The sequence below is a fragment of the Pleuronectes platessa genome, chromosome 11, assembly GCF_947347685.1.
Source record: "Pleuronectes platessa chromosome 11, fPlePla1.1, whole genome shotgun sequence".
In the NCBI taxonomy this organism is placed as follows: domain Eukaryota; kingdom Metazoa; phylum Chordata; class Actinopteri; order Pleuronectiformes; family Pleuronectidae; genus Pleuronectes; species Pleuronectes platessa.
In genome coordinates this window covers 22085386-22098471 of record NC_070636.1, presented here as the reverse complement: position 1 = coordinate 22098471, position 13086 = coordinate 22085386, and the positions used below count along the sequence as shown (strand labels likewise).

At 39.0% G+C, this 13086-nt stretch overlaps 1 protein-coding gene across 1 annotated transcript in view; it reads right to left on the bottom strand.

The window, feature by feature from the left end:
* Positions 1 to 13086, bottom strand: part of sntg2 (syntrophin, gamma 2) — a 68006-nt gene that overhangs the window by 40523 nt on the left and 14397 nt on the right. The window contains exons 2-5 of the mRNA XM_053435022.1: positions 2974 to 3111; positions 2800 to 2856; positions 2661 to 2718; positions 342 to 385 (exon numbers count right to left, since the gene is read on the bottom strand). Of these exons, the coding sequence (XP_053290997.1) occupies positions 342 to 385; positions 2661 to 2718; positions 2800 to 2856; positions 2974 to 3111 (297 nt within the window). The remainder of the gene's footprint in view (positions 1 to 341; positions 386 to 2660; positions 2719 to 2799; positions 2857 to 2973; positions 3112 to 13086) is intronic.

Below are 13086 nucleotides of genomic sequence, written 5' to 3'. Positions count from 1 at the left end.
CAAATTTATATCTGGCAAATACTAGCAACATCAGTTTTTTTATGAATATAAGGAAAAAAGGTTCTTATTTATTGGTTCTGCTTTTTTGACAAGTGAGATAATTGTCTCATTTAATTAAAATCTTGTGTCATGATTCAGTATATATGAACACTTTGCAAAAGTTCATTGTGACATTTACAGATTTATTGGATACGAATAATGCAGATAAAATAATTTTAAAAGGCAATTCATATACTTCATTGAAATAAAACAGTGTCGAAATTAAGATTCAACAAGTCAGCACTCTTGCCTGTGACCCAAATCAACCCTACAGCAAATAAGTCATGAACTAATGTACCAACCTGCAACACAGCATCCCCGACGAACAGCTTCCCCGACAGATCGGCTGCAGGCGTCAATGGTCAAGTGTCAGAGGTTAATGAAAACATTAGAAAATAATTGCTCATTTCATACATGGTAATGTGGCGAGAATAGCAATCAGTGACTCTGTCTGACTAATCTCAGTCTACATCCTGCAACTCAGAGAAAGAACACAGGAAAGCATGAAATTTGAAATTAATAAGGACATAAACTCGTTTGCGAGCAGCACGGGACGAGACAATGAAGCCTCTGTTGAGAGAAGATTTGGAAAAGTTCGGAGAAAACGGCTCTCAGCGTCAACTGGGATATAAGGACATTCTGAGCGTTGTGGGCAAATTACAGGGAAAAGGATTCACATGAGGCTTTGATGGTGAATCGCTGCAGGATACTGGGAGGTCATCACTTCTTACATTTAATTGCCAACTGTTTCGTCTGCGTGATGTTTGTCTTTCCATACGCAGTCCTTTGGAAGCTGACTCGCTGATCTTGACCAACTGACTCAGTGGAAATACATAATACATAATACATAAGAAATAATAAATGTAAAAATAACACAAAACCTTATTTTCTTTTTCTTTGAAAGATGTCTAATTATGCAGCAGTTAGAAGATCAAAAGGGCATATAAAAAAAATGTCACTACCAATAAGAGTACAAAAAGAGTTCAGGTGGAGTCAGGACATGTTCAGGTGAGCTTGGCATCAAGACTTTTGTTGTCTGTGTGGGGGACGTGAAAATAAAATAAATATTAAAAAAGACATTACATAGCGTAGCATTTCCATAGCCGACTAACATACAAAAGAGATGGGCCTCCATTCAGGGTCTGCGTCTTTCAGAGGCTGCATTTGAAGACCAATGCGGTATGACTAGACCAGGGGTCGGCAACCCGCGGCTCTGGAGCACACTGTTGTGTATGTTGCGCATATTTTTCGTGAACGGTAAACTTAACAAATCACTTTTCATAGTTAATTTTTTTAAATCATCATAGTATCAGCGTGATATCAGCGGTATCAGCGTGAAGCAGCCGCTCAGTGACTGACCGGCTGCTTCTTAACAGCTGAAACAGTGAAAACACTGAGTTTCTCTGGTCACAGCTGGTCAGAGATCAGCGCCGCAGCTTCTTGATCAGAGCAGAAGCTGCAGGTGGTCTGTACCGAGCTTCAGTTCCTGTGTCCGCCTCCAGTCTGACCTGCTCTCACGTTTTGTTTTAATATTTCGTCAACTAAAATATGCATCACATCCTATCACGTCTACGGCCCGGTGCTCTTCCCTGCAGGTCGCTAGTCTAGAGTTTCAGACCCCCGTCCTTGGTAAACTAACCATGGATAAATCCCCAAAAAAGAAAAGTCTGGGAGAAAAATAGAAAGTTTAATTATGCGTCGACAGATTCATTTGCTTTCACTGCCAACGATGCTGGCTTACCTGTATTCTTGATATCTGGCGAGAATTAGCAATTCTAGTTTGGTGTTTTCCTTTGTTCTAACAGGTAAAAATAGCAATAAAATGTCAAGTTTTTTTTATTGTCGTTCTTTAATTTAATAAATGCAACAAAATATAGTTTATATATATTGTATAACTATATATATAACTTTATAAGCTAAGTTCTCAAGTAAGCTACATGCAATTTGTTACTGTTGGCCTCCAGGACTCTTACTAGCTGGGGACACTTTTCTGGCTTAGTTGAGTAACCAATTACACTAATTACCATTCTTACACCAACTACTAACTACACTAACTACACTAACAATTGAATTTGACATTATTAGGTTTCATGGTCTATTGTGACCTTTTGTATGTGTTAGGGTAAGTGTGTGTGGGCACGAAGGTGACTCCGAGGGAGTTTTTTACCATTAAATGCTGACAGAATAATTCAAGAATCTTGATTAAGAAAATCGGACATGTTTTGACACGGATATTTATGAGTTTGTACAATTTAGAGCAGATCCAAATAAAAGCTGGATCTCGTGAATGTTAAAGTGGTTTGGGCCTTGGTGCAGGCATGCACTCTCCTGAGTGCCACTATGATATACTGTTTATACTCTCACAAAGGTACGAGTCTATTTCTTCAGATACCTCTTCCTTTACATCCAAAAACTAATTTATTTAAAAACATTTCTCTTTGTGTCTTCAACTGATACTAAAAAATGTATGATGCTCAAAATTTCATAATGAATTTCTTTGTCACCTGTAGAATATCCACTGTCTCTTTCATTGACAGTTCCAATGAACTTAATGACACTCAACATTGCATTGGAAACCTTTTCAAGTCCTGATCACAGTAGTGAGATAAAAGCTTTCTTACCAACTTGATCTTTGAAAATCTTTGAAATGACCACGGGAACGTTGTGCTCTGCACCTCCCTGAAAAGCAGGAAGAAAAAGATGAGCGGGGGTCTCTTCGTTTCAACTTCAGCTTCTGCATAATCAAACGTATCTGCTTACTTTGATGCTTAAACCCAGACCGCCGGTCGCTTGTCTTCGCAGTACAACAGTTCTGTGCTTTAGAAAGTGGGAGTTTCTTATTGGCAAGAGGATATTGTGAACACTGAAAACAGTATCCTCTAGTTACACAGCATTAATTACAATGGAAAGTCTTGAGCCCTCGGGCGCACTTACGTTTAATTGGGATTCACGTCCACTTGTGCAAACCACATCCAGCTTCTGTATGGTTAATACCTCTTTGGTCAGTTTCAGGCAGACATCATAGGTATTGTTGGTCTCCTCATTGTACAGCAAAGCAATTCCAGATTTGGTCTGTTGGAATTGAGAAGAGCATTGACATTTTGCCAAGCAGAGCAATTATGTACACAATGAACATTTTAATCCTCTTTTCTCACTGTGTCATTTGTGTATGCCAGTCTGCTGGTCGACTTTGGGTTAATTGGCTTTGCTTGACATTGTTAAACTGTGTATCTTTGTGTGAGAGAGTAGAAAAGATTGCACGTTTTAAATTTCAAATCGTAACGTTAGAAAAAACAGGATACACAACATTTTCGGGATATTGTATGGCAACTTAACTTTAAAGTACAAATATGGCAATGTCACACTTAAGGCTAAGACCATGTCTGTGTGGGTGACGATTCCACATATACCTGTAAACATAATCCCTTTGCAGCACAATCCCACACTGCATTTTCTCTGATCTGAAAACACCAAATGAAAAGAGTCAAACCCTCGAGCTGCTGTAATGAAATACAAACAGCCTGAACTTTTTTTTGTCTAGAGATTGAGTGGCAGATTGATTAGGTGCTTTCAATGCCGTGAGCCACATTTCAGATAGTAAGGCTCAGTGGTTCCTAATCTTTTTTATGAAATATCCCACACCCCTTTAAAATTAGCTCAAGAATCCCTTTATTCCAAAAATGTTCATTTGAAATGAATTTTAATTGGATTCAGAGTATTTATACTATTTGACATGGAGCAGCAGAAGCTAAAATGTTTCAACTATTTGGCCGTTTCCCATAGAAATACATTTTTTACTACTTTTCATAAGAGCAGCATGTGGTGTTGACTTGCTCAGGTTAGACTGAGGCCATCCTTTGCCATCGGCCTAACATAGCATGTACTTTATTTATTTATGACAATGAATACAATACTGATCTACATCCAGTGTGTGAACCTATGGTGTTTTTATTAACACAACTGAATTCAGACCAATCAGAATTTCTATATCAGGTTATGCTAGGAGTCAGGCAGCACCTGCCAAATATAAGCATGTCAGCATTGTCACAATGAGCATATTAACATGTTGAAAATAACATTTAGCTGTTAGCGCTGTGAGAAGTTACATTCTCACAGAGCAAGGCCGGAGGAACTTTCCTACTGGAACTTTCCTCAGGAACTAAGAACCTTTACAGGAATGTTTCAAAGACCACGGTCTTAATAAAGTTTCAGGAAAAAGTTTTTACCCCTAAGTCCCTACTCAGGGGCACTACATCATGAAAATACGAGAACAAAGGGGATGGGGCTTGCAGCACTGAAGATTCAATAGTTCATAAAATCTGTATCCTGGGGTGTTTTTATTGCGCTTTGTTGGTTATGTTTGTCTCTATTCCAATCCACAATGGCACAAGTTGTAGAGATGCTCAATTTCCCACCATCATTTGCGAATAGTCTTCTGCATAACCAACATTGGTAGCTTGTAGCTGGAGCCGTCGATTATTCATAAAACATCATCAGGCTAATTTGCCTAATATGCGCTGGTCCTAAGACAATTGTGGAAATGCTTGGAAACAATGGTGTGCAGGAACCATTTAATTCCTCGTAAAAGGTTCCTGAGACTAACGCCTGGGTGTGATGGCTGCATCTCTGCAGGTGATGGACAATTCTATCACGAACTTGGAGTCTACAGATGTCCGATGAAACTGTGTGTGAGTGTGTGTGTCGGTGTGTTCCTGCACGTCAGCATGACAGACTCAGGAAGAGAGTGAGCTGAGTCAGGGCGAGCTGAATCTATTGAATTCAATTATGAAAAGTATTGATTTTGTGGTGATCAGTGTTCATATTGACATCAGCCGAGTCGGTGTCTGTGTGTCACTGTGCAAGTGTGTGTGTCTCTGTGTGTGTGTCTGTGAGTAAAGTCCATCGAGATGTTTCACTGCATACGTCGCCGAACCCTAGTTCACATAGGGAGCGTGTCTGCTACCGAGCTGCTATGTGAGGTTTCTGGTTGACTACAGTATTTCCTTAGATAAAAGTAGGCCTATGTACTCTTCTAAATGCCAGGACTCTATGGTATTAAACCATGCATCTTCCAGTATTACTATAACAATAAAAACTATGTTAAAACCCACGGATGGATTAAATCAACTGAAACGCAAGAGTGCTTTTACCTTATAATGTGCACAAGAAGTGTTGCAAATATTTGTGACATATTAGGCAGACATTGAAACTGTGGGGAAAGATTTTTACTCCCTATGAACCGTGCAGCACCTAGAAAATAGGTGAGACTCGGACACCCTTAGAAGAGCAGGGTGGCTCACTCAGGCAGTGTGTCCATTCTAACCTGATAACATGGACACAAAAATGAAGCAAGCTTTTCAACAACATACTGGTGCCCGGGCGTAAGAGTTCCAGAACAGAGTTCTCCCTAAGACCCTAGTTGGATATGTGTTACTACTACTTGGCGGAATGACCATTGTTTATTTAATCTAATTAAGATTAAGATCAAGATTAAGATCCATTTATTTATCCCAAACACATACACAGACATCCACAGACACACTCATGCAGTTTTAGGAAATTTAGCCTCTGCTTTTAACCCATCTGGTGCAGGACACACAGAGCAGTGAGCAGCCATGTACAGCGCCCGGGGAGCAGATGTTGAGGGAGTAAGGTGCCTTGCTCAGGGGTACTAGACAGGGTAGGGAGAATCCTCTTGGATTTTTGGACAAATCAATCCAGGTTCGTCTTTTGTTTTCACTCCGTGGAGTTGATCCAGAGTCGAATCAGAGACCTTTTCTGCCCATAGTCCAAGTTTCTGCCAACATATTAACTTCCACACTCAATGCAGCCTGATGTGCCATTTTATTCCAATCTTTAATAATAACTGCTTCAGTCCACATATGTGTGAAAACTAGAAAAAACACAGCAGCAATATAAATAATACCCTTTCAGTCACAATCCTATCTGTAATGTCTAAAAATCATACAGACAAACATTTACTGCCCCCACCCAATTCCCTTAATGATGCTATATTGAAGGGGTTAGTTACATTATTTTCCCGGGATTCATCAAACCCCAGTCACAAGAGCCAATAAGATTGATGGATGATGTGACATAAACAAATGAAAGGACAACAGTTCATATTTGATGGAAAAGCAATTACCATTTCAACCAAAGATACTTGACTGAGAAAACAGCTTCATATGAAAAGAGTGGACACAATAACTGGAACCCTGCTGAATGTAACACTTCAAGCAATTTCCTCTAAAGGTTATCCGCATGTTTCAACACGGTCTTACCTGGCAATTGTAACCCTTTTACTCATCCATGGCTTGGATATTACTACTGCTCTATTATTGTCCTAAGGACAAATACGTCACCCTCATTTCACAAAGAGGAATTACTTTTCATACATACAAATGCACAATGAAGATTATTCTAATATGCTTCCATTTTAGTTTAAGGGTAAGAAACACACATTTCATTACAAGAAAAAAGTATCTTGTCCCCACAGGCCATCACTCTGATGAACAACCAGTCTAAAGTGTAAGGAAAAATCTGTACATATCTGTACCACAAACCCCAATGTATTTATAATTTATTATACTGTTCATCAATTCAGGTTTACACGTACACATTTCCAACAATATAGATCTATACGCGGAATGTATATATTGCACATTATTCAAATTCACTACCTTGATGTACCTTGTGTATTTATATGCATCCTGCTTATAATGATCTTTTGCACTCTGCACCATATGATTCATCAAATACATTTTTTGAAAATCAACACGGAAAATGCATGAAGTAGTATTTGTGTGTAGCAGTATATTTTGTTAAGATAGCCATGTCACAATTATTCAACCCCTATATAATATTGTTGTTTTTAAAGCTGTCTGACAGTTTTTTTGTCCTAAAGTTGAGCTGAAACATTTTTAAGCCTTTGGGAACTCTATATTGATCCTTCATTTGCTTCAGCTGTGATGCATATATAAACCCCACCCATGAAGGTATTCAAGGTGAGTTGCAATCATGGGAAAGACAAAGGAGCTTCCACAAAAGCTGAGAGAGGAGATTATTTCATCACACCTGAAAGGCCTTGGGTAGAAGAAGATTTCACCAAAAAATTATATTCCAAGAGACACAATTGGGAACATTATAAGGAAGTTTAAAACTGATGGAGCAGCTTCGAACCTGCCTGGCCGTGGAAGAAAGCCCAACATTTCATCAAGGACCCTCAGCAACTTAGTCAGAACAACTCAGATAAACCCCTGTGTGACTGCAAGACACCTACAGGATGACCTGATGAAGGCTGGTACAAGTGCGTCAGTGGCAACTATAAGACGTGCACTGAATAAAAAAGGACTTCATGGCCAGCTTCAAGACACACTCAGCTCTTGACCACAAGGAACATCAAAAGTCGACTAGAATATGCCAGGAGGAATTTGAATAAGACTGAGTTTTGGGTGACAGTTCTATGGACTGATGAAACCAAACTGGAACTGTTTGGACGTATGGACCAGCGGTATGTCTGGCGTGTGAAAGGCCAGGCTTACGACCAGAAGAATACCATCCCCACAGTCCAGCATGGAGGTTGGTCAAAGATGATGTTGGGCTGTTTTTCTGCGGAAGGAACTAGCAATCTTTATTGTGTACATGACATCATGGATTCACACAAATACCAGCCCATTTTAAAGAGGAATGTGATGCCTTCTGTTGACAAATTAAACCTTGGTGATCATTGGACTTTCCAGCAAGACAATGATCCAAAGCAAAATCTTCAAGTCCACCAAAGCTTGGTTGAGAAAAAGATCCTGGAACGTCCTGGAGTGGCATTCACAGTCACCAGATTCAAATTTGATTGAAAATCTTTGGTGGGATTTAAAGAAGGCAGTTGCAGCATGGAAGTCATCAAACATCACTGATCTAGAGGCTTTTGCACTTGAAAAATGGGCAAAGATTCCAATCGAGAGGTGTAAGAAGCTTGTCCGCACTTACCGAAAACATTTTTTATAAGTTATAAAAGCTAGAGGATGCGCCACAAAGTACTGAAGCTGGGGGGTTGAATAATACTGCACATGCACATGTGTTGAAAGAGTTACATTTTTCATTTGAACCTCAAAGTTAAGTCAACTTCTGTTGTCAAAATAATTAAAATACGCATCAATAAATATCTTTTGTTGTTTGATGAGGGTTTTTTTGTCATTTATTGTCATTATCTGTCATCCACATCACTATAATGTCTATTGAGGTGAGGGGGTTGAATATTTCTGATTGCAACTGTACATGGCAATAAAGCTGAAAATGTTTCTAAAAAGGGGAATACTTGCAATTGAAATCATTAAATCACAGTTGTGTTAAATACTTTTCAGGTAAGCTATTTAAGAGAGGGATCCTTAGAGGGACACAAATACAAATGTTACTGGTTTGCTTTTCTGCTGTTGTTTTGCAGACATCACCTTGGTTTGAGTAGAATCGCAGAAGACTCACCCTTTCAGAGACAACGTAGTCTTGAGTGGTCGGATGGGTGAAAAGGTGACAATCAGTGTGTGGGTGAGTAAGGTCAACCAATTCTCTCTTATGAGGGTTAGGCTCCGTTCCCACAAAGAAGACAAGGTATACATTACAGCTTCCTCTCACAGCTTTGTGGAAATATATGGTGGATAAGATAAAGATAAAAAAACAAGAGGAAGCATTTTATGGTAACACAAATCAGTCTCCACAACTGGCTGTGATCACAGGGGGAAACTGTTTCACCTGCCATTACACCCAACACCTGAGGCAGGAAGTGTTTATGGGATTATTGAATGAATGAATTATTTTTACTTACTTTGCTGTTTCTACAGCAGATCCATCTAAACAACACAGTGCGAAACACATACATTAACAGACAATGTTGTCAAACCAAAAGGCCTCTGTCATATGCTATTAATAATTTCAGTTAAACATTTCTTAGAATACTGCAACATGCAACTTTAACACTAGACGTCACTAAATTCAACACACCGAACCTTTAAAACTATGGAACATGTAACACATTTAATATGTCCACTCAAGTGAGTAAATACCTATATACGAGTGAGTGTGTTAATGAATGAGTGTTATCCTCCTCAACATCTCTTTTTTTTAAATCTGTGATACACTAAAATAAATTTAAACAAATTTTCTAAAACAAATATATGCACTAAAACCTTTCCGTCTTTTTTAAGAATACCAACAACAATGACTGATTATTTTGACATAAGCATATCAGTAGTCAAGTGCTCTTGAGTGCGCATAGATTCTCTTCTTACATGAGAGCAAATCTCTGATAAAAAAAAAAACATTGGTGAATGTCAGAATCTATTTAGAAACTGCAAATGTAGGTAGTAAGAAGGAATTTCTTCCAAAGACAGGTTGGTGAATCAGGCCCCAATTTTCTTAAATCAAACCTGCTTACTGCAGTTATATTTTGTGACATTGAATAAATAATTAATTAATAATTAAATGCAAACCCAAGGACTGCACCATGGACACATTTTATTTGGGTGCTGGCACTTTGAAGCGATGGTTATAAAGACAATGAGAAACGACATATATTTATGCACTACATATCTAAAAAAAGAACTCTTTGTGACAAACTCTTAAAATCAAACTTGAATTAATTATTTGGGGCCTTAACAATACACATGCCAGATGTGAAGCCAATAAATTTAACCGTTGTCAAGATATGCGAACCACGTTTAGACAGACTTCTGTTAATAGTAGATAGATTAACGGTGAGAGTCAATGCTAACTAGCTTCAAAGATTTTAAAAGGGACAGATGCTTTACATTTCTTTGTGTAACAGCCCGATGAACGAGAAAGCCTTTTATGAACATTTATAGGCTTATACAGCACATGTTCCAGTCCAGTAAAGATGCTAGTACATCTCAGAATCTGTCTTCAGACGTCAGTCAACGCTGCAATGGAAAACCAAGCAAAAAGGTATAAAACCTCCATATGTATTTTCAATGTACAATAGCATTTGTATAATTCGGAAGATCTGTGGCTATCTCGATAACTGTTTCATCTGGGCTGGGCAATTATTCACACACCAGTCTACTGATGCAGGTTCTTTAGTAATGCTGTGAACCACTTGGCGCGATGTACAGCCTACAATACTGGACTAACCTTATGGGTACCTCCCCATTTAAAGACCTAAAACAATTCATTACCCGTGGGTTGATCACAAAGTTGATTTGAATTAAGTCGTGGGTGTTTTGGATTCCTCTGGTGAAGATGGATTAGCTTCATATTTTCAATTGGCGATAGGGCCCTCTAGAAAGAAATCCCTCATGTGAGAAAATGTGTGGGAAGTGGGAACCGATGTCCCGAAATAAAGTAGCGGCTCTCAAGCTTATCATTTATCAGCCTTGTACCTCTGCCAACTCGTTCATGTGTGACTGCGCATCTACGGTGTCATCCTGCAACCTCATCTCATTTGTATAGACAGAAAACAATAGAGGGGATAAAAGCAGCCTGGTGGGACACCTGTACACAAAACAATCTCGTTAGACACCACACGCTGGTTGCATATTCTCTTTAGGCAGTCTGTCATAAAGTCTTTCATCCAGAGGAGAAAACAACACCTTCAACATTCACATCACACGGCCCCTGCAGACGCAAATGCATTTGTAATGTATTCAAAGCTGAATTGAGTTAAAATCTCATGACAGCCTATCGCATTCAATGTGCTGACTGTGGACAAATTGTGTCCTCTTCTCCCTTGAAACCCTTACAGCCACACTGTGGGGTTGAGGCCATAAACCTAATGCTATTCAGTACAATGGCACAGCAATATATCCCGTCTTTGTGAGGATTCACTTGCCCTTTTTTGTGGTTTTGTATGTTGTCCCCTTAAGACTATATATTGTTATTCTTTGAAGCTTTATTTGTTTCAACGCTTCTGGCTTGTCTGTTGATTAATCATGGGTGTGATTTGGTTCTAACTATTAATGGCCAGCATGAATGCTCCCCAAAGTAGCTTGATGTCCCTCTTGACTAGTGGGTGGCTCCGGTATATGTCATATTCCACCTCCTTCATGTTAGTGGATAGGACATGGACCAAACAAAAAATGAAATAACATACACATCAAATAATTTATTTTCAAAGATGGTTTCTGTCCTTTTATGTAGCACTTATCACACAGCTCGAAGAAGAAGAGCTCGTTCTTCCAGTAAGTTTGGTTGGGGCTTAAACTACTGAGCCACAGCTGCCACCTGTGTGTGTTACAAGCTGAATTGTGTTGTGTGTTGTACATTGTGTGTTGTACATCGTCCTATACATATACTGTAATTTTAAGTGTCCTTAAAATAAAAGCAAACTAAAAAAATCTAGCCATTGATCACAGACCAGTTTTTTGTTGGTCTATCTGTTGGTCAATGCACCAACAATGTGCCAGACCACACCTCGGGCACTTCCTATGGGTACAGTGGATAAGAAAATGAAAACCCCCACTTTGCGCGGTGTGTAAGCTTTGAAAAGTATTAACATAAGAAACACTGATAAACTGACCTCTGACTGTTAAATATACTCACTGGCAGTCTTGCTTTAAAAACCAGAATAGGACTTCAGAAAACAGCTGTTTTATTTCATAAGTTGAATCTCTCAGAGAGAATCACCTTCACACATTCACCTTGACAGATCCAATTCAGGACCCCATTCAGGCCAGATGCAAATTATACACTTGAGTCCACACTAGAAGCGGATAAATAGAAAACTCACTTTTACATCTGTTGACTAAATGAGAATCGCTTTCAATCTTTTTAGGTTGTATGTTTGGTGGAGAACACTACTTAAGGGCTTCACAACACACTTTGTCACTGCTTGTGATATTTATTTACCCTGTCATGACTCTCTTTTTTGTTTTGCAGTGGGTAAAACAATTTCTTACCAACTCTGTGGGGGGTTCAAACTGAGATAAAGCTGCAATTGCATATAAATAGCATACTGTCTTGAAATCTGCGATTCTATCCAAGAGAGCAACATAAATTATGAAAGACTGCAAGTCCAAAAGATTTTCAAAGAGCATCTCAGTCTTATTAAATCAAAAAACATGTATAACAATTCCGATGTTCACATCATCAAATTGAAGGCATTTACCTAATTAAAGACCATTTAAAGGTTTTGTTTGTAGTTTCGTCTCTGTTAAGTTGAATGCGTTTAAATCTCAGCAGGGGTTTGTGAATGAGTTAAAGAACAGACAGAACTTCAACCCTGGAGATTTCTGAACTCAGGAGTAAGCAGAGGCTGATTTATATTTGATGTATGAAGCGTCTTCTTGTATACACGGTGCACACACTCAGTCCACCATGAATTGCATTGCAATTTGACATGACAGTTGGTGATTAGACAGATCGATCACACTAGCTCGGGGAGTGCTTATGAACAAGTCACCAGTGGAGATCACATTGGTTGTGTGCCCGAGGAGAAGTTTGTGTGTCTTTTTGTTGATGCGATGAATGTGTTTAAATTACCCAGAGAGCAGGCACCGATAAATTAAATATGATATAAATGAAATCTTAAGTTTGTTCTCTTTATTATACCCTAAAAGTTTTCCATCCATCATTCAGCACAGCAGTTGGCTTCACCGACAAAGGTCAACACAAAGCTTGGGTCAAAGTGTAGCAAATTTGAGCTGTTCTGCCAGAGCAAACATGCCAAGCACCAACAGTCCTTCTTCTTTTTTACAACAGGAAGCAACAAGCAAACAAGATTTGAGAGAAGCATCACAATGTTTGAAACAGTAGCACCTCTAAATTGTGTGAGAGCAGCGGCAAACTGTCTCTGCCACCATCTGAGCTGTTTGTAGTGTTTGTACCGAGGGATCACAGTAGTGGTACCACTGGGAGGGCTGAAGCACACTTTTCAGTGATGGAAGTAGTGAATCAGAGAGAGCTTACTTGGTTTAGAAAAACATAATCAGAAAAACATGAGGAATCAGAGCACCAGGATGCATGTTCTCCAGCAGGAAATTGGCTGTTATGAGTCATTCGAATTGAATATTTTAGAAAGGGCCAAATCCAAAGTTTTGTCAACAG